Source organism: Hyla sarda, chromosome 6 (genome assembly GCF_029499605.1).
Source record: "Hyla sarda isolate aHylSar1 chromosome 6, aHylSar1.hap1, whole genome shotgun sequence".
NCBI lineage: Eukaryota > Metazoa > Chordata > Amphibia > Anura > Hylidae > Hyla > Hyla sarda.
Genome location: NC_079194.1, coordinates 273,425,311 through 273,446,704, shown reverse-complemented (window position 1 = coordinate 273,446,704; position 21,394 = coordinate 273,425,311). Strand labels below are relative to the sequence as shown.

At 42.8% G+C, this 21,394-nt stretch overlaps 1 protein-coding gene across 1 annotated transcript in view; it reads right to left on the bottom strand.

Annotated features, from left to right (window-relative positions):
- Positions 1-408: 408 nt before the first annotated feature.
- The window catches only part of LOC130277069 (transmembrane protein 272-like), an 89,712-nt gene continuing 68,726 nt past the window's right edge, over positions 409-21,394 (bottom strand). Inside the window, exons 4-7 of the mRNA XM_056527347.1 lie at positions 15,597-15,656; positions 3,957-4,133; positions 1,954-2,108; positions 409-1,334 (exon numbers count right to left, since the gene is read on the bottom strand). Of these exons, the coding sequence (XP_056383322.1) occupies positions 1,269-1,334; positions 1,954-2,108; positions 3,957-4,133; positions 15,597-15,656 (458 nt within the window). The 3' untranslated portion in view covers positions 409-1,268. The remainder of the gene's footprint in view (positions 1,335-1,953; positions 2,109-3,956; positions 4,134-15,596; positions 15,657-21,394) is intronic.

Here is a 21,394-nt window from a genome sequence, read left to right as displayed (position 1 = left end):
AATGCAGGATAGGACAGGTTCTCATGAGAAAGACAAATTTTGAGCTGCTCCCCCATCTTGCCTAAAGATAAGGCTCATGGACAGAGTACCTCCCATTACCTCAAAATTACGATTAACTTTCTAAAATGGACAACCTCCTTAGTGTGTTATGTTTTCTTTCTGTGAATGACCTGTTTAGATGTGCTTCACTGAGGCCATAACTCTAAACATAGGGTTAAAGTATCACATTTCTAAATTACTTCTATTTAAAAATCTTCACCCAAATCTTCCAGTACTTATCTGCTGCTGTTTACTACAGTGGAAGTTCTTTTCTTTTTGAACTTCCTTTCTGTCTGACCACAAGTGCTCTCTGCTGATATCTCTGTCCATTTTGGGACTGTCCAGAGTAGGAGTAAATCCCAATAGCAAACCTATCCTGCTCTGAACAGTTCCTGACATGGACAGAGGTGTCAGCAGAGAGCACTTGTGGTCAGACAGAGAGGAAGTTCAAAAAGAAAAGAGTGTCCTCTGTAGTATACAGCAGCTGATTAGTACTGGAAGGATTAAGATTTTTTAATAGAATTAATTTACAGATCTGTTTAACTTTCTGGCATCATTTGATTTAAAAAAATGTTTTCCAGTGGAGTATCCCTTTAAAAAAAATGTTGGCCGTTTTTTCAATCACTTAAAAAGATATAAAGGATGAGAATTTTAACAGCAAGTAAATAGCAAAGTGTCTTATAATTACATAAGAACAATATATCAAAAGTTTAGTTTGGTAACAGGTATCATACCCCACACATTATAGTACAAGTACCTACAATGTAGTGTTATATCATGGGAATCAAAACTTGTGGTATGACAGCAGACACATCTTTAAAGCTGTTGTCTCGTCAGAAAGGTAATACGTATGTTTTTATTTACTGTTGAAGTAAAGCGTTAAAAAATATATATTGCATATCGCAGTCATGTATGATAACTAACACTTAGACTTGCCCATAGAAAAAAAGCAAATGTTTGCGTTTGTTTCCTAATCTTCATTTACAGTAAAATACTTTCTTTTAAGGAACTTTCTATTTTACACTACCTTTATATAATGTTTAATTAAAGTGACAGCATGATATTCCAATACTTTAATAGATCTTTCCTTCAGAAACAACAGACATCACCTTGTAAGTATATATCATGAGAATATCAAGATCATGAGAGAAGAAGCCCCTGGACTAGGAACCTATATTCATCCCCATATACTCTATTGTTATTAAGTCATCCAAATGTCAGGACATATTTTATTTCAGAGCTTCTTCATCTTCTGGGGAACGGATTCTGCTGGGAGTTTCTATATCAGATGTAGCCTGAAACAAAGAAAAGTAGAAGAAAATGGTCACATTCAGTCCTTATCTATAAATCTTAAGGCAGATACATCTTTTTGATCATTTTTTATTCCATATTTGGGAAGTGGAATAACAGCAATTCCGGGTTTTTCACAATATTAATTGTGAAGGTCAAATAATGATAGTTTTTATGGACGTGAATATGAAATGTTTGGATATCCTACTAGAAAAAATTCAGATAGTGTTATTTTATTAAAGGGGTACTCAGGTGAAAAACAATTTTTTATTTTTTTTAAATCATCTGGTGCCAGAAAGTTAAACAGATTTGAAAATACTTCACTTTCTAGAAAATTTTTCGTGGGGCCAACATTTACGGCCATAACTGTATGTTCAGGTCACAGAAATCACATGGGGTCCAAAGTATCTACTGTATATTAAATCTAAAGTGCAGTTGTTTTATAGCCATAATAAACCACCTTAGAGTGCTTTTACACAGCAATATTTTGTATCTGTGCTATGTTCTTTGGGAAAGGTTTTCATACTTTCCAACCACTCATGGTTTGGACAAGAAAAACCCAGACCATCGAACTGTCTGTATAATGATTTTGTGAAGATTAAAAAACATGAATTTACTACTTACCAGGAGACCAGCGCAGCATGTGAGTAAGCAGACAACAGCAACTACTAAAGCCAAGAAGATATACTCAAAGATCAGGATTCCAAATGCAACTTTGTAAACAAGATCATTACAGCGTCTTGGATTATCCTGGTAGATTCTAAACACCCAGACACTTCCTAAGGAAAAAAAAAGGCAAAATGTGCTGTTATATTTCTGGCTCCATCCGATGAAAATGTTTTTACAATGTAAATAATAATGATAATTAAAAAAAAAAAAAAAAAGGAATCCATTAACCAACATTACAGTAGAGCACCAAATAGCCCACCTGGCCACAACACTAGGAGAACAGTTCTTCCCAGTAGTACAAACAATAAATATCCCAGCATTTGAATAAAATAAGTGTTTCTTTAAATCTTTATCAACAGGCCATGCAGTGTGCAAGGTAAAAAGGCAAGAAATGGAAATCGGAACAGATCAACATGTTTTCGGCTACACTAGCCCTTAAAGGGGTACTCCGGTGGAAAACAATATTTTTTTTTAAATCAACTGGTGCCAGAAAATTAAATAGATTTGTGCATTACTTTTATTTAAAAGTCTTAATCATTCCAGTACTTATCAGCTGCTGTATTATTACAGATATACTACAGATTACTACAGAGAAATTTGTGAAGTTCTTTCCAGTCTGGCCACAGTGCTCTCTGCTGCCACCTCTGTCCATGTCAGGAACTATCCAGTGTAGAAGCAAATCCCCCTAGCAAACCTCTCCTGCTCTGGGCAGTTCCTGACATGGACAGAGGTGTCACCAGAGAGCACTGTGGTCAGACGGAAAAGAAATTCAAAAAGAAAAGAACTTCCTGTGGAGCATCCAGCAGCTGATAAGTACTGGAAGGGTTAAGATTTTTAAATAAAAGTAAGTGTTTAATTTTTGGCACCAATTGATTACCAAAGGGAGTAACCTTTAAAGTGCAATCTGACTAAGGGCTAGTGTAGCCGGAAACGCGTTGATCTGTTCTGTTTTCCATATCTTGTTTACTGTATACCTTTTTATGGATCTATCAAATGGATAACAATTATAAGAAAATGTATATAAACCGTATTCTTGGTATACAGTTGCATCCCTCTTAAATACTAAATACTTGCACAGGGCACAGTAAACAGAGTTCTTACTATTCCAATTACATAGTTATAGGTATTCTTCATAAGGTGCTTCATATGGCATTGTATTACAGAATCTACAATTCCAGAAGAGAGTAACTCAATGTTGCAGGAGAGTACTTGCATATCTGTTTTTGTTAAGGGGCAGCCAGAGCAGTAGGCCACAGCAGGCCTGTGGCTAGGGCAGCAGTGTTGAGGGGGCAGTACTTCATTTAGTATAAAAAATTCTAAACATTTTTGATGTGGCCTGAAGAAAAAAAAAATGTTTTTTTCCAGTTTGGGTGAATCTACATGGCAAGAACTACTGCAAAACTGCACTGTGAAACAAAAATCCACGCGTAATGCATAGCAGGTTTTTTTTTTGGCATATTTTATAAGATCTACATGAAAAACATTTAGACACATGCATTAAATTGGTACTCTATTTTTTTCAAATAAACTGGCTCCACAAAATTAAACAGATTTGTAAATTACTTCAATAAAAAAAACAACTTAATTCTTCCACCAGTACTTATCAGCTGCTGTATACTACAGAGGTTGAGTTGTTCTTTTCTGTCTGACCACAGTGCTCTCTGCTCTGTCCATGTCAGGAAAGTAAAAAGTGTAATACCTGTGCTTAAGCAATCTGAATGTTTTATTTTCACATTACAGACCTTTGGGGACCATAAAGTAGTAATATATAGATAGATTCTTCTAACCTGGTGTCAGTTTCTCTTTAAATAAAAATACAAATTTTTAACATTAAGCTGTATGAAGCTACACTATAAACAGGACTTGCACTATAAACAGGACTTGCACTATAAACTACATGCAGTATAATCATTTTTCTTGCCATTATTAAATGAAATATAACATTCTATGACATATACCTGCAATAAACCAGCAAAAGGAGAAAAGACCCAGCACACTCTCTATGGAATATGCCACCTTTTCAGCAACCATCTTCAGTGGGATAAGTAGGAATGCCAGTAAGTGAAATACTCCAGCCACTATCAGGTAGATTGGGATTTTTGGCTCTACTGGACAGTTGTCAACATGCATGGATCCTTAAGAAAAAAGTTAAATAATTAAAATTAACATGTTTCATATCTATAACAATATAATATAATGATGTATCTCTATGGCTGGATTCACACAAGAAAAAAAAACACCCATATCATGCCTGTAAGCAACTGTCCTGTTTATAGTTCATAAAGTTAAGAAACGACCAGAGTCCATCAAATTCAACCTATATCCCTAATGAGTCCCTACTGAGTTTATCCAGAGGAAGGCAAAAAACCCTCATACTAGAGGTAAAAATTCCTTCCCGACTCCAAATATGGCATCAGAATAAATCCCTGGATCAACGTTCTGTCCCTATAGATCTAATATACGTAATCAGCAATGTTCTTACTCTCCAAAAATGCATCCAGACCCCTTTTGAACTATTTTACAGAGTTCCCCATGACCACCTCCTCTGGCAGAGAGTTCCATAGTCTCACTGCTTTTACAGTAAAGAATCCCTGTCTGCGCTGGTGTAGAAACCTTCTTTCCTCTAAACATAGAGGATGCCCCCTTGTTATAGATACAGTCCTGGGTATAAATAGATCATGGGAGAGATGTACTGTACTGTCCCCTGATATATTTATATATAGTTATTAGGTCTCCCCTAAGCCTTCTTTTTTCTAAACTAAATAACCCTAATTCTGATAATCTTTCTGGGTACTGTAGTCCTCCCATTGCCCATATTACTCTGGTTGCCCGTCTTTGAACCCTCTCCAGCTCCACTACATCTTTCTTGTACACTAGTGTCCAGTACTGTACACAGTATTCTATGTGTGGTCTGACTAGTGATTTGTACAGCGGTAGAATTATTTCCTTGTCGTGGGCATCTATGCCCCTATTGATGCACCCCATGATTATATTAGCCTTGGCAGCAGCGTCCCGAAACTGGTCACTACAGCTAAATTTACTGTTAACTAAGACTCCTAAGTCCTTTTCCATGTCAGTCGTCCCAAGTGTTCTTCCATTTATATATACTCCTAGAGGAAGCTTGGCGAAACGCGTTGGAGTGTGAGGTGGGGGGACATCCTGGAGCTTACTTGGTGCACCTCAGATTGATTGGTATGGTATACTTGAATATCGTTTTATGCTGTGATATGATATCTTGCACCTTCCCCTGCACCTTATGTAGCAAATGTGCACATGTACTGGCCACCTTATTATAGATATAGTGATTATTTTCACCTACATAAACCTCATTCCCCTGTTGTTATTGCACATAGGGAATAGTGCAATAGGATCGCTCAACATATGAGATTTGTATACTCGTCTGACTGTTTATATCTTCTAATATGGGCATAGTGCAATATTCATGAACATATATCTTTATATATTTTTTTGTTAGCCATATACCTCTGTGAGTGTGGATATACTTATACTTTTTCATATCATCATTCTTGTCCAGGATGTTCCCCCCATCTACTTCATTTTTTAACATTGTCTTATGTCATGAGTATATGTTTAAAAAAAAAAAGGGAGGATGGGTATATCCATTGTTTGTTATATGAATTTCTGTGTATAAATAAAGCATACATTTTTATGATTACAATTTTGTGATACTTATTTATTCAATTTGGGCAGATGCCTTTGTAGGTTTATAGTATTGGTGGCGGTTTGCCGTTTTTGGAGGGGGGGGGGGGTTATTGTTTGACCCCTTTACATATATTGGTCCTTTCTTTGCAGGTTATATATATGTTCTTCCATTTAATACATAATCCCAGTAGGGATTTTTCTTCCCCATGTGCATTACCTTACATTTATCAGTGTTGAACCTCATCTGCCACTTCCCAGCCCAAAACCTCGAACCTATTCAGATCCATTTGTAACAGTGCACTGTCCTCTATAGTGTTTACCGCTTTACAGAGTTTAGTATCATCTGCAAAGATTGCTTCTTTACTATTCAACCCCTCTACAAGGTCATTAATGAATATATTAAATAGAACAGGACCCAAGACTGACCCTTGTGGTACCCCACTAGTAACAGTCACCCAATCAGAATAAGTACCATTAATAACCACCCTCTGTTTCCTATCATTGAGCCAGTTACTTACCCACTTACACAAATTCTCCCCCAGCCCCATCCTTCTCATTTTATGCACCAATCTTTTATGTTGCACCGTATCAAATGCTTTGGAAAAATCCAGATATACGACATCCAGCAATTGCCCCTGATCCAGTCTGGAGCTCACCTGCTCATAACAGCTGATCAGGTTAGTTTGACAGGACCGATCCCTCATGAAGCCATGCTGATATGGAATATAAAACCAACGACCTCCAGACCAGTGGATGATAGGGCGCTGAGGGACACATATGTTATTTATTGCACCATGGAGCGCTCCTTTTTGTCTGTTTTGTAATGCTGATATGGAGTCATACATTTATTTTTATCAAGATATTCCAAAATAGCATCCCTTAGGAAACCCTCACACAATGTACATACAACGGAGGTTAAACTAACAGGTCTATAATACCGGGGTCACCTTTTGACCCCTTTTTAAATATTGGCACCACATTTGCCATGCACCAGTCCTGTGGATCAGTCCCTATCACTATAGAGTCCCTGAATATTAAAAATAGAGGTCTGTCTATTACATTACTTCATTCCTTTAGAACATGGGGGTGAATTCCATCTGGACCTGGTTATTTGTCTATTTTGATTTTTTGTAGGCGGCACTGTACTTCTTCCTGGGTTAGACAGGTGACCTGTACTGGGGAGTCTACCTTATCTCGCTGTATTTCACCTGGCATTTCATTTTCCTCGGTGAATACAGTGGAGAAGAATCTGTTTAATATATTTGCTTTTTCCTGATCCCAGCCTACACTTTCATTTTTAAACTTTTGGCTATTTATATAGTTAAAGAACATTTTGGGGTTAGTTTTACTCTCTTTGGCTTTTATCTGTTTTTTAAATATTTTACATTTTTCTATAGCTTTTTAATGCTTTTTCAATGCTGTCCTGTTTAAGTAGTTTACAAACTTTATTTTTGTCATTTATTGCCCCCTTAACATTTTTATTCATCCATATTGTTTTTCTTTTATTCCTGACCCTTTTATTCCCATAAGGTATATACATCTTACAGTGAGAATTTAAGATATTTTAAAAGTCTCCCATTTAGTGTCAGTATTCTTGTTTTTGAGGACATCATCCCATTTTATCTTGTTAAGGGCTTCTCTGAGTTGATCAAACTTTGCCTTCCTAAAGTTCATAGGCCGGCATTTATCATTGTAGGTGTAAGTGAAGCATTTTTCTACACCTTTTTTTTGTGTGCTGGTAATGTGTAGGAGCCCCAAATTTATTAAATGGTCACAGAGCATTTGATGAATTTTGTGCAGGTCACATTTTCTGAAATTTCTCTCTTCACATACACTAAAAAGCTAAGCTAAATCTTGGCTGGTGTAGTTTTGGAGTCTTTTCAGTGAGTTTGCGCCTTTTTTACGCCTTTTCACAAAAAGGTGCAGTTCATAAAACCCTTCCATATCGTGTGTATTGCCAAAATCAGTGGATTACAACTCAAAATCAGCAGAAGTGTGTTAACCAAAAGGTGCAAAAAAGGCACAAATAAACCCTGCTTGTGCCTTTTTTGCACCTTTTGTAGACACAAAAAACAGTCCAAAGACAATGATAAATGCCAGCCATTGTTTTTGTGGCCCCTCGCTAGATTCCCTTATAGAAGAACAAGTTATAATGCATTATATTATGATCACTATTTCTTAGGTGTCCTTCTACTTCACTCTGTCAGGTCTGTTGGTTAATATTAAGTCTAGTAGGGCGCCCCCTCTGGTCGGGCCCTGCACCATTTGGGACAAATAATTATCTTTAGCTATAGTCAGAAACCTGTTTCCTTTATCAGATTCACAGGTCTCAGTTTCCTAGTTTATATCAGGATAGTCAGGGCCGTTTGAATGAATTTGGGGGCCCCAAGCAAAATGGACATGGAGGCCCCCCATTTGATGTTCACGCACGTCACGGTGCAGCAGAGTTCTCCCCACATTAGGTTGGCAGTGTTCTCCCCACATTAGGTCGGCAGAGTTCCCCCCACATTAGGTGCAGCAGAGTTCCCCCCACATTAGGTTGGCAGTGTTCCCCCCACATTAGGTGCAGTAGAGTTCCCCCCAAATTGGGTAGGCAGTGTTCCCCCACATTAGGTGCAGCAGAGTTCCCCCCACATTAGGTGCAGCAGAGTTCACCCCACATTAGGGGCAGCAGAGTCCCCCCCCCCACATTAGGTGCAGCAGAGTTCCCCCCCCCACATTAGGTGCAGCAGAGTCCCCCCCCCCCCATATTAGGTGCAGCAGAGTTCCCCCCCCCCATATTAGGTGCAGCAGACTTCTCCCCACATTAGGTGCAGCAGTGTTCTCCCCACATTAGGTAGGTAGTGTTCCCCCACATTAGGTGCAGCAGAGTTCCCCCCACATTAGGTGCCGCAGAGTTCTCCCCACATTAGGTAGGCAGTGTTCCCCCCCACATTAGGTGCAGCAGAGTTCCCCCCACATTAAGTAGGCAGTGTACCACCCACATTAGGTGCAGCAGAGTTCCCCCCACATTAGGTGCAGCAGAGTTCTCCCCACATTAGGTGCAGCAGAGTTCTCCCCAAATTAGGTGCAGCAGAGTTCTCCCCACATTAAGTAGGCAGTGTTCCCCCCACATTAGGTGCAGCAGAGTTCCCCCCACATTAGGTAGGTAGTGTTCCCCCCACATTAGGTTGGCAGTGTTCCCCCCACATTAGGTGCAGCAGAGTTCCCCCCACATTAGGTGCAGCAGAGTTCCCCCCACATTAGGTGCAGCAGAGTTCCCCCACATTAGGTGCAGCAGAGTTCCCCCCCACATTAGGTGCAGGAGATGTTCTCCCCACATTAGGTGCAGCAGAGTTCTCCCCACATTAAGTAGGCAGTTCCCCCCACATTAGGCGCAGCAGAGTTCCACCCACATTAGGTAGGTAGTGTTCCCCCCACATAAGGTGTAGCAGAGTTCCCCCCACATTAGGTGCAGCAGAGTTCCCCCACATTAGGTAGGTAGTGTCCCCCCCCCCCCCATTAGGTGCAGCAGAGTTCTCCCCACATTAGGATGGCAGTGTTCCCCCCACATTAGGTGCAGCAGAGTTCCCCCCACATTAGGTTGGCAGTGTTCCCCCCACATTAGGTGCAGTAGAGTTCCCCCCACATTGGGTAGGCAGTGTTCCCCCCACATTAGGTGCAGCAGAGTTCCCCCACATTAGGTGCAGCAGAGTTCCCCCCACATTAGGTGCAGCAGAATTCCCTCCACATTAGGTGAAGCAGAGTCCCCCCCCCACATTAGGTGCAGCAGAGTTCCCCCCCCACATTAGGTGCAGCAGAGTTCCCCCCCACATTAGGTGCAGCAGAGTTCTCCCCACATTAGGTGCAGCAGAGTTCTCCTCACATTAAGTAGGCAGTGTTCCCCCCACATTAGGTGCCGCAGAGTTCCACCCACATTAGGTAGGTAGTGTTCCCCCCACATTAGGTGCAGCAGAGTTCCCCCCACATTAGGTGCAGCAGAGTTCCCCCCCATATTAGGTGCAGCAGAGTTCCCCCCACATTAGGTAGGTAGTGTTCCCCCCACATTAGGTGCAGCAGAGTTCTCCCCACATTAGGATGGCAGTGTTCCCCCCACATTAGGTCGGCAGAGTTCCCCCCACATTAGGTGCAGCAGAGTTCCCCCCACATTGGGTAGGCAGTGTTCCCCCCACATTAGGTGCAGCAGAGTTCCCCCCACATTAGGTAGGTAGTGTTCCCCCCACATTAGGTAGGTAGTGTTCCCCCCACATTAGGTGCAGCAGAGTTCCCCCCACATTGGGTAGGCAGTGTTCCCCCCACATTAGGTGCAGCAGAGTTCCCCCCACATTAGGTAGGTAGTGTTCCCCCCACATTAGGTTGGCAGTGTTCCCCCCACATTAGGTAGGTAGTGTTCCCCCCACATTAGGTGCAGCAGAGTTCCCCCCACATTAGGTGCAGCAGAGTTCCCCCCACATTAGGTGCAGCAGAGTTCCCCCCCCCCACATTAGGAGCAGGAGATGTTCTCCCCACATTAGGTGCAGCAGAGTTCTCCCCACATTAAGTAGGCAGTGTTCCCCCCACATTAGGCGCAGCAGAGTTCCACCCACATTAGGTAGGTAGTGTCCCCCCCACATTAGGTGCAGCAGAGTTCCCCCCACATTAGGTAGGTAGTGTTCCCCCCACATTAGGTGCAGCAGAGTTCTCCCCACATTAGGATGGCAGTGTTCCCCCCACATTAGGTCGGAAGAGTTCCCCCCACATTAGGTGCAGCAGAGTTCCCCCACATTGGGTAGGCAGTGTTCCCCCCACATTAGGTGCAGCAGAGTTCCCCCCACATTAGGTGCAGCAGAGTTCCCCCCACATTAGGTGCAGCAGAATTCCCCCCACATTAGGTGAAGCAGAGTCCCCCCCACATTAGGTGCAGCAGAGTCCCCCCCACATTAGGAGCAGGAGATGTTCTCCCCACATTAGGTGCAGCAGAGTTCTCCCCACATTAAGTAGGCAGTGTTCCCCCCACATTAGGCGCAGCAGAGTTCCACCCACATTAGGTAGGTAGTGTCCCCCCCACATTAGGTGCAGCAGAGTTCCCCCCACATTAGGTAGGTAGTGTTCCCCCCACATTAGGTGCAGCAGAGTTCTCCCCACATTAGGATGGCAGTGTTCCCCCCACATTAGGTCGGAAGAGTTCCCCCCACATTAGGTGCAGCAGAGTTCCCCCACATTGGGTAGGCAGTGTTCCCCCCACATTAGGTGCAGCAGAGTTCCCCCCACATTAGGTGCAGCAGAGTTCCCCCCACATTAGGTGCAGCAGAATTCCCCCCACATTAGGTGAAGCAGAGTCCCCCCCACATTAGGTGCAGCAGAGTCCGTCCCCCCCACATTAGGTGCAGCAGAGTCCCCCCCCCTCACATTAGATGCAGCAGAGTTCCCCCCACATTAGGTGCAGCAGAGTTCCCCCCCCCCCACATTAGGTGCAGCGGAGTTCTCCCCACATTAGGTGCAGCAGAGTTCTCCCCACATTAGGTGCAGCAGTGTTCTCCCCACATTAGGTAGGTAGTGTTCCCCCACATTAGGTGCAGCAGAGTTCTCCCCACATTAGGTAGGCAGTGTTCCCCCCCACATTAGGTGCAGCAGCGTCCCCCCACATTAGGTAGGCAGTGTTCCACCGGCATTAGGTTCAGCAGAGTTCTCCCCACATTAGGTGCAGCAGTGTTCCCCCCACATTAGGTGCAGCAGAGTTTCCCCCACATTAGGTGCAGCAGAGTTCCCCCCCACATTAGGTGCAGCAGAGTTCCCCCCACATAAGGTAGGCAGTGTTCCCCCCACATTAGGTGCAGCAGAGTTCTCCCCACATTAGGTAGGCAGTGTTCCCCCCACATTAGGTGCTTTAGAGTTCTCCCCACATTAGGCAGGCAGTGTTCCCCCACATTAGGTAGGCAGTGTTCCCCACAGACATCCAGCCTCCAGCCATATACAGTGTATGGCTGGAGGCTGTATGCCTGTGTACTGCCCCACTTCAGTGCTCTGACCACCGCTTCTCCGGTCCGGCCATAGCATTAGTTCCCGGGAGCGGAGAAGCGGTGGTCGGAACACCGAAGATGACGTCCCGCTGGTCACATACCAAGCTGGCCAGCGCACATCTTTCTCCTTCTCGATGCTCCGGTCTTCTGCGCCTCAGTTGCTAGGGGCGCACGCACAGGATGTCAGTGACGTCCCGGCGTGCGCTCTCTCCCGGCGGCCCCTGTGTTTCTAAACTTAATGCGGGGCCGTAGAGAGTTAACAGGGGCATCCCTGTGTCCCGAAAACATATTTCGGGACACAGGGATGTCCTTAAAGGGGTACTCCGCCCCTAGGCATCTTATCCCCTATCCAAAGGATAGGGGATAAGATGTCAGATCGCCGCGGTCCCGCTGCTGGGGAGCCCCGGGATCCCCGCTGCGGCACCGCGCTGTCATTACTGCACAGAGCGAGTTCGCTCTGCACGTAATGAGGGGCAATACAGGGGCCGGAGCATCGTTACGTCACGGCTCGGCCCCCTCGTGACGTCACGGCATGCCCCCTCAATATATGTCTATGGGAGGGGGCGTGGCGGTCGTCACGCCCCCCTGTCATAGGCTTGCATTAAGGGGACGGGCCGTGATGTCACGAGGGGCGGAGCCATGACATCACGCTGCTCCGTCCCCTGTATCGCCCGTCATTACGCACAGAGCGATCCCGGGGCTCCCCAGCAGCGGGACCGCGGCGATCTGACATCTTATCCCCTATCCTTTGGATAGGGGATAAGATGTCTGGGGCGGAGTACCCCTTTAATAGTGATGGGGGGAATTGCCATGTCGCTACAGGATGGGCAAGCACCGGCTCTGCTCGGGGCCCCAAGCAATTGCTTGGTTTGCCTGTCCTGTAGCGACGGGCCTGAGGATAGTTAAAATCCCCCATTATTATCACATCATTTGCTGCCTTGTTTATTTGCCTCAGTAATTGATCTTCTGGCTCTTCCATTATGTTTGGTGGTTTATAGAAAGTCCCTATCAGAATTTTTTAATTTTTATCTCCATATATTTCTACCCATAATGACTCCACATTATTGTTTCCCTCCCGTATATCCTTCAGACTGGATTTTACATAAAGCAAAACTCCTCCACCTTTCCGTTTTGTCCGATCCTTCCTAAATAGACTATAACCCTGTATGTTTACGGCCCAGTCACAGCTATCGTCCAACCAAGTCTCTGTTATACCCACTATGTCATATTTGTCCTCAGACATCAAACACTCCAGTTTGTCAGTTTTATTGGACAGACTTCTGGCATTAGTCAACATGTTTTATTTATTTTTTCCTATGAAGTCCTATAAGTCCTATTGTTCCTATAAGTCCCTCCTCTCTATCTACACTATCTTCCCCCTCTACGTTGTAGGTTCCCTCCCCCCCAGTCCCTAGTTTAAACACTCCTCCACCCATCTAGCCATCTTCTCCCCAAGCACAGCTGCACCCTGCCCACTGAGGTGCAGCCCGTCACTACAGTAGAGCCAGTATCCGACAGCGAAGTCGGCCCAGTTCTACATGAACCCAAACCCCTCCTTCCTACACCAGCTTCTGAGCCACTTGTTTACCTCCCTAATCTCCCACTGCCTCTTTGGTGTGGCTCTTGGTACAGGTAATATTTCTGAAAATATTACCTTGGAGATCCTTGCCTTAAGCTTGCGGCCTAAGTCCCTGAAATAATTTTTAAGGACACTCCACCTACCTCTTACTTTGTCATTGGTGCCAATATGTACCATGACTGCTGGGTCCTCTCCAGCCCCACCCAGCAACCTGTCAACTCGATCCACGATGTGCCAAACTCGAGCACCAGGAAGACACACTGTTTGGCGATCCCAGTCTTTGTGACAGATCTACCTGTCTGTCCCCCTAATTATTGAGTCCCCCGCTACCAGTACCTGTCTGGCCTGCCCTGCACTCCTCCTTACTGGAGCAGACACCCCACTGGCGGTCAGAGGCAGAGTCTTGCTGCAGTACAGCTAGCTCTGAAATGGTATCCCCCTCATCTGCCAACCGGGCAAACTTGTTGGGGTATGCCAGATCAGGACTAGCCTCCCTGACACTTTCCCTCTACCTCGTTTTCTAACTGTAATCCAGCCAACTGCATGACTGTCCTGCATCTCTGTCCCACTATCCTCCCCCACCTCTACCCCAGAGAGTACTTGCTCAGTGAGCAGGAGACTCTTCTCCAAGTTGTCAATGCGTCTCAGTGTTGCCAGTTGCTCCTCTAGATCTAGGTTCTGGTCTTCCAAATGAACAACTCGCACACATCTCGCACAACAATATGCACCCTCAAACTGCTGTTCAAGGATTGCATACATTGTGCGAGATGTACACCGGACTGCGTTTTCCAACATGGAGGCCATCTAGTTATGGGGATTTCACAGATTGACAGCCAAAAACAGACAGTTTGTGCCGGACCAACGGGGGCTCTTAGAAAGGTATATATGAGTTTATTTTGTTTATTTTTGAGGCCCGGGCATATATAAATGTTTACCACTGCAGTTGTCCTTTAACCCCTTAACGACGCAGGACGTATATTTACGTCCTGCGCCGGCTCCCGCGATATGGAGCGGGGTCGCGCTGCGCCCCCGCATCACATCGCGTCGGTCCCGGCGCTCGTCAATGGCCGGGACCTGCGGCTAATACCACACATCGCCGATCGTATTAACCCTTTAGAAGTGGCGGTCAAAGCTGACCGTCGCTTTTAAAGCGAAAGTGAAAGTATCCCGCCTAGTCAGTCGGGCTGTTTGGGATCGCCGCGGTGAAATTGAACAGCTTACAGGACACCGGGAGGGCCCTTACCTGCCTCCTCGGTGTCTGATCTACGAATGACTGCTCCGTGCCTGAGATCCAGGCAGGAGCAGTCAAGCACCGATAACACTGATCACAGGCATATTAATACACGCCAGTGATCTGTGTAAAAGATCAGTGTGTGCAGTGTTATAGGTCCCTATGGGACCTAGAACACTGCAAAAAAAAAGTAAAAAAAAAGTGTTAATAAAGGTCATTTAACCCCTTCCCTAATAAAAGTTTGAATCACCCCCCTTTTCCCATAAAAAAAATAAAACAGTGTAAATAAAAATAAACATATGTGGTATCGCCGCGTGCGTAAATGGCAGAACTATAAAAATATATAGTTAATTAAACCGCACTGTCAATGGCGTACACGTAAAAAAATTCCAAAGTTCAAAAAAGCGTATTTTGCTCACTTTTTATACCAAAAAATGAAAAAATGAATAAAAAGTGATTAAAAAGTCCGATCAAAACAAAAATCATACCGATAAAAACTTCAGATCACAGCGCAAAAAATGAGCCCTCATACCGCCCTGTACGTGGAAAAATAAAAAAGTTATAGGAGTCAGAAGATGACATTTTTAAACGTATACATTTTCCTGCACGTAGTTATGATTTTTTCCAGAAGTACGACAAAATCAAACCTATATAAGTAGGGTATCATTTTAACCGTATGGACCTACAGAATAATGCTAAGGTGTAATTTTTACCGAAATATGCGTAGAAACGGAAGCCGCCAAAAGTTACAAAATGGCTTTTTTTCTTCGATTTTGTCGCACAATGATTTTTTTTTCCGTTTCGCCGTGAATTTTTGGGTAAAATGACTAATGTCACTGCAAAGTAGAATTGGTGACGCAAAAAATAAGCCATAATATGGATTTTTAGGTGGAAAATTGAAAGGGTTATGATTTTTAAAAGGTAAGGAGGAAAAAACGAAAGTGCAAAAACTGAAAAACCCTGAGTCCTTAAGGGGTTAAAGTCTCTACAGTGTAAGGAAAGTATCACAGCGATATCAAGCTCCTGCTTTCAAACTCTCTGTTTTACAACTCTCTTTCAACTGCCCCTCTTCCAAAGCAACACTCAGACAGAGCACGTTCAGAACTGAGTCCCAGACTAATCTTACCTACGATAATCATGGCAATGCTGAGCACGGTCCAGAGCAACACAGTGAATAGCTTCGACCCTGAAAGAAAAGCACAAAATATCTATGTAACTAGACATTTCAGAAGGATGCCTAATACTATTCTTGCAGGAAAAAACATGAAGACATATACTCAAAAGAGGTAGTCAATGAAAGTATTTTTAGGGTGGGATGAAAAAAAAATTTACCCACCTGCTCCAATCAACCACCAGTGCTGATCCCCATTGCTGAGCACTACCAGCTGGCATCTAGACACATAATACATTCTGCCTTATTACTGTGGGCATGTTGTATGCGTCATGAAGAGACTAGGGCCAGTAGGGACCAACACTGGTGAGGGATTGCTGTCAGGAGAGTACATTATCATAATCACAGAGAGATGGCATTTGGCACAGCAGGTGAAAAAAGGTATTCACTGTCTTGCTATCCCTTCTAATGTGACATTTAACATTTTTTGCAGCATGCATAAGGCTTAAGCTCTTACGTGGTGCTCTGCTTCAAGACCATAGTGTGTACACAGTCCAATTAATGCAAACAGAAAATGAGGCGGCACTCACCGGTTTTGTTGCTGAGCATTTTAATATATTCAGTGCAGAGTCACATAAAACAGGGGGATGACTACACTGCAGTGAAACCGGTGAGTGCCCCCTTATTTTCTCTTTGCCTTATTGGACTTTTTTTTTTTTCATCCCCCCTACATCAAACTCACATGTGTAGCAAATCCAGCCCCTGCCCCAAGTGGAATGTATCAAACCTCCAGAAGGAACCACTGACTTTGACCACAGCCTCGATAACAGCTAGAATCTCCACTCCAATTCAGTGAGATTTAACCCCTTAAGGACCCAGGGTTTTTCCGTTTTTGCATTTTCGTTTTTCCCTCCTTACCTTTAAAAATTCATAACTCTTAAAATTTTTCACCTAAAAATCCATATGATGGCTTATATTTTGCGCCAGCAATTCTACTTTGTAATGACTGACGTCATTTTACCCAAAAATCTACTGCGAAACTTTAAAAAAAAAATCAATGTGAGACAAAATGTAAAAAAAAAACTTTTGGGGCTTCCGTTTCTACACAGTACATTTTTCGGTAAAAATGACACCTTCTCTTTATTCTGTAGGTCCATACGGTTAAAATGATATCCTACTTATGTAGGTTTGATTTTGTCGTACTTCTGGAAAAAATCTAAACTACATGCAGGAAAATGTATAAGTTTAAAATTGTCATCTTCTGACCCCTATAACTTTTTTTATTTTTCCGCGTATGGGGCGGTATGAGGGCTTATTTTTTGTGCCGTGATCTGAAGTTTTTAGCGGTACCATTTTTGCATTGATAGGACTAATTGACTTTTTATTCATTTTTCATTATATAAAAAGTGACCAAAAATGCACTATTTTGAACTTTGGGATTTTTTTGCGCGTACGCCATTGACCGTGCTGTTTAATTAACAATATATTTTTATAATTCGGACATTTCCGCACGCGGCGATACCACATATGTATATATATATATTTTTTTTTACACAGTTTTTTTTTTTTTTTTTTGGAAAAGGGGGGTGATTCACACTTTTAATAGGGGAGGGGGTTAAAGGGGTATTCCAGGCAAAAACTTTTTTTTATATATCAACTGGCTCCGGAAAGTTAAACAGATTTGTAAATTACTTAATCCTTCCAATAGTTATTAGCTTCTGAAGTTTTCTGTCTAACTGCTCAATGATGATGTCACGTCCCGGGAGCAGTGCATGATGGGAAAATATCCCCATAGGAGCTGCACAGCTCCTGGGACGTGAGTAATCAGAAAGCAGTTAGACAGAAAACAGCAACTCAACTTCAGAAGCTAATAACTATTGGAAGGATTAAGATTTTTTAATAGAAGTAATTTACAAATCTGTTCAACTTTCCGGTGCCAGTTGATATATAAAAAAAGTTTTGGCCTGGAATATCCCTTTAAATGATCTTTATTCACTTTTTTTAAACTTTTTTTTTGCAGTGTTATAGCTCCCATAGGGGGCTATAACACTGCACACACTGATCTTTTACATTGATCACGGGTTTCTCATAAGAAACCAGTGATCAATGATTCTGCCGCTTGACTGCTCATGCCTGGATCTCAGGCACTGAGCAGTCATTCGGCAATCGGACAGCGAGGAGGCAGGAAGGGATCCTCCAGCTGTCTTGTAAGCTGTTCGTGATGTCGCGATTTCGCCGCGGCTATACCGAACAGCTCCCTGAGCTAACGGGCATGGTTTCACTTTCATTTTAGATGCACCATTCAACTTTGAACGCTGCATCTAAAGGGTTAATAGCGTGCGGCACCACTATCAATGCCGCGTGCTATTAGCCACGGGTCCCGGCTGTGGCCCCGCGTTATAGATCGGGAGCGGACTCAGGACGTACAGGTACGCCCTGGGTACTTAACAGGTTAAAAGGCATATACTTTATTCCAATATGATACAAACAGAATTCATTCAGACTTGTGGTATCACCATATGTAAACACTCAAATGCATTTTGACCATTCAATATTGTAACCATAATTAACCCAATAAAGACCATGGACATCTATGCTAGTCCAATGGCCGTTAATGGGGTATGACGCAGGCTCCCGACTCAAGCCCGTGTCATACCGCCCGGCCCCCAGCTGATTCCTGTAGCTGGGGGCCGGCGTTAATAGCCGACATGCGGCGATCGCCGCGGCCGGCCATTAACCCTTTAGATCGCCGCTGTCAAAGTTGACAGCGGTGTCTAAAGGTTCCTGTATCCAGTTCCTGGTGGTCCAGTGGGGTGGATCGACAACTGAGGTAGCCTGAGAGCTTACCTCTCCTGCTGTGGCGGCTCCGATGCTCAGAATGATAGAGCCTGTCAGGGCCAGGCTTTATCTATCGAGCGCAGAGCACACAGTGTATGAGGAATCAAATGATTCCTCCTAAAAGTCCCCTAAGGGGACTAAAAGTGTAAAAAAAAAAAAAAGTTTAAAAAAAGTTTAAACACACACATTAAACTCTTCCATATTAAAAGTTTAAATCACCCCCCTTTTACCAAATTCCATATAAAAAATATAAAACCATAATAAAAATAGACATAAATGATATTGCCACGTGCGTAGATGTCCGATCTATAAAAATATATCGTAAATGAAACCTCAAGGTCAATGGCGTACGCGCAAAAAAATTCCAAATTCCAAAATAGCATATTTTTGGTCACTTTTCATACCATAAAAAAAGGAATAAAAAGCGATCAAAAAGTCAGATCAAAACAAAAATGGTACTGATTAAAACTTCAGATCACGGCACAAAAAACTTAGCCGTCATACCACCCCGTGCGCGGAAAAATAAAAAAAAGTTATAGGGATCAGAAGAGGACAATTTTAAATGTATTAATTTTCGTGCATGTAGTTATGATTTTTTCCAAAAGTACGACAAAATCAAACCTATATAAGTAGGGTATCATTTTAATCGTATAGACCTACAGAATAAAGATAAATTGTCATTTTTACCGAAAAATTTACGGTGTAGAAACGGAAGCCCCCAAAATGTACAAAAAAGAGTTATGATTTTTAAAAGATAAGGAGGAAAAAACAAAAATGCAAAAACAGAAAAATGCTTGGTCCTTAAGGGGTTAAGACAGCATTTTGAGCAATCAAAACCCGTTGCTGTGTACTCAAATATAGCAATACCACATGTCTGTATGTATCCTGTTTGCACTGCAGTAGAATAAAGTAAATGCCTTTTAATCCTTACTGGATCTGAATGGAGTTTCTGGTTACTTTATCTAAATATCTTGGCCAAAGCACAGTTGGTACTCTCTTCAACACTTGAGGCACATGCTTTTTTTAGCCTCTCCAGTAAATTTACATAATACAATATATAGAAAGTAGCTGGTATTCACATGTGCTACTGATTTATGCAAAACTATTACAATCTGTATGCTTTAAAAGGAATGTTTAATCTACAGGGTGGGCCATTTATATGGATACAGCTTAATAAAATGGGAATGGTTGGTGATATTAACGTCCTGTTTGTGGCACATTAGTATATGTGAGGGAGGAAACTTTTCAAGATGGGTGGTGACCATGGCGGCCATTTTGAAGTCGGCCATTTTGAATCCAACTTTTGTAGGAAGAGGGTCATGTGACACATCAAACTTATTGGGAATTTCACAAGAAAAACAATGATGTGCTTGGTTTTAACTTTATTCTTTCATGAGTTATTTAAAAATTTCTGACCACTTATAAAATGTGTTCAATGTGCTGCCCATTGTGTTGGATTGTCAATGCAACCCTCTTCTCCCACTCTTCACACACTGATAGCAACACCGCAGGAGAAATGCTAGCACAGGCTTCCAGTATCCGTAGTTTCAGGTGCTGCAGAATGGGCATGACCCTCTTCCTATTGAAAAAACAAAAGTTGGATTCAAAATGGCCGCAATGGTTCCCCCCACAAACAGGAAGTTAATATCACCAACCATTCCCATTTTATTAAGGTGTATCCATATAAATGGCCCACCCTGTATATTTGTACAGAGTGATTCAAAAAGGATGGTGCAAAATGATACCAATGGGTTTCATAATCTAGAGAACAGAACACAAATTTATTAACATAAAAAGAGTGACTATCTATCCAGGTTTTGTCTATACACTACAAATGTTCAAAGGCGGTAGTCCAGTTCTGTCCAGAACCATGTCAGTGTGCAACATTGGTAAATTGTTTCCGGAGCGGCTGCTTCAATGTTCTGGTAGAGTCTTATTCAGCTATTCAAAGGGAAATATGGAGGTGCCACTTTTGGCAGATCTTCTTTTAGCTAAAAAATAAGCCATTCCTTTAACATGTCCAGTTGGGAGAGGCCAGTGACAGCATCCTCGGAAAAACTACTTTTGAAAAAGAGCAATATGCATTGCAGCAATTTTCCAAATTTTTCAGGGGCCACTTCTGTTTGAAGTGGATGTGAGAAATCCCCCATAAATGACCCCATTACAGAAACTGCCCCCTCAAAATATTCAAAATGACATTCAGAAAGTTTGTTAACCCTTTAAGAGTTTCACAGGAATAGCAGCAAAGTGGAAGAGAAAACTCAAAATCTCAATTTTTTGCAGTTACATGTTCTTGTAGCTCCATTTTTTTATTTCATTTTTACATGGGGTATAAGGAGAAAAAGCCCCCAAAAATTTGTAACCCAATTTCCCTCGAGTGTGGAAATACCTCATATGTGGATGTGAAGCGCTCTGCAGGTGCACTACAGGGCTCAGAAGGAAAGGAGCAACTTTGGGATTTTCGAGAGAGAATTTTGCTGAAATGGTTTTTGGGGGAGCATGTCACATTTAGGAAGCCCCAATGGTGACAGAACAGCAAACAAAACAACAACATGGCACAGTGACATCCCACAGGCATTTTATGAATTTTCGTTCAAGTTGGACATGAAAATGAAAAATTAGATTTTTTTAACTAAAATGCTGGTGTTAACTCAAATTTTTCATTTTCCCAAGGGGTAATAGGATAAAAAGCCCTGAGTATGGAAATACCCCATATGTGGACGTAAAGTGCTCTACCAGCGGACTACAATGCTCAGAATAGATGGAGCAAAATTTGGCTTTTGGGTTTTTAGAGGGCATGTCGAATTTAGGATGCTAGGAAATTTAGGAAATAAAATTTTTAATTTTCAAGAACCACTGTTCAAAAAATCGGTCAGACCCCTGTGGGTGTACATGCTTACTGTACCCCTTATTACATGTGTGTAGCTTATTACATGTGTGTAGTTACTACAGGCGTGTAGTTTCCAAAATGGGGT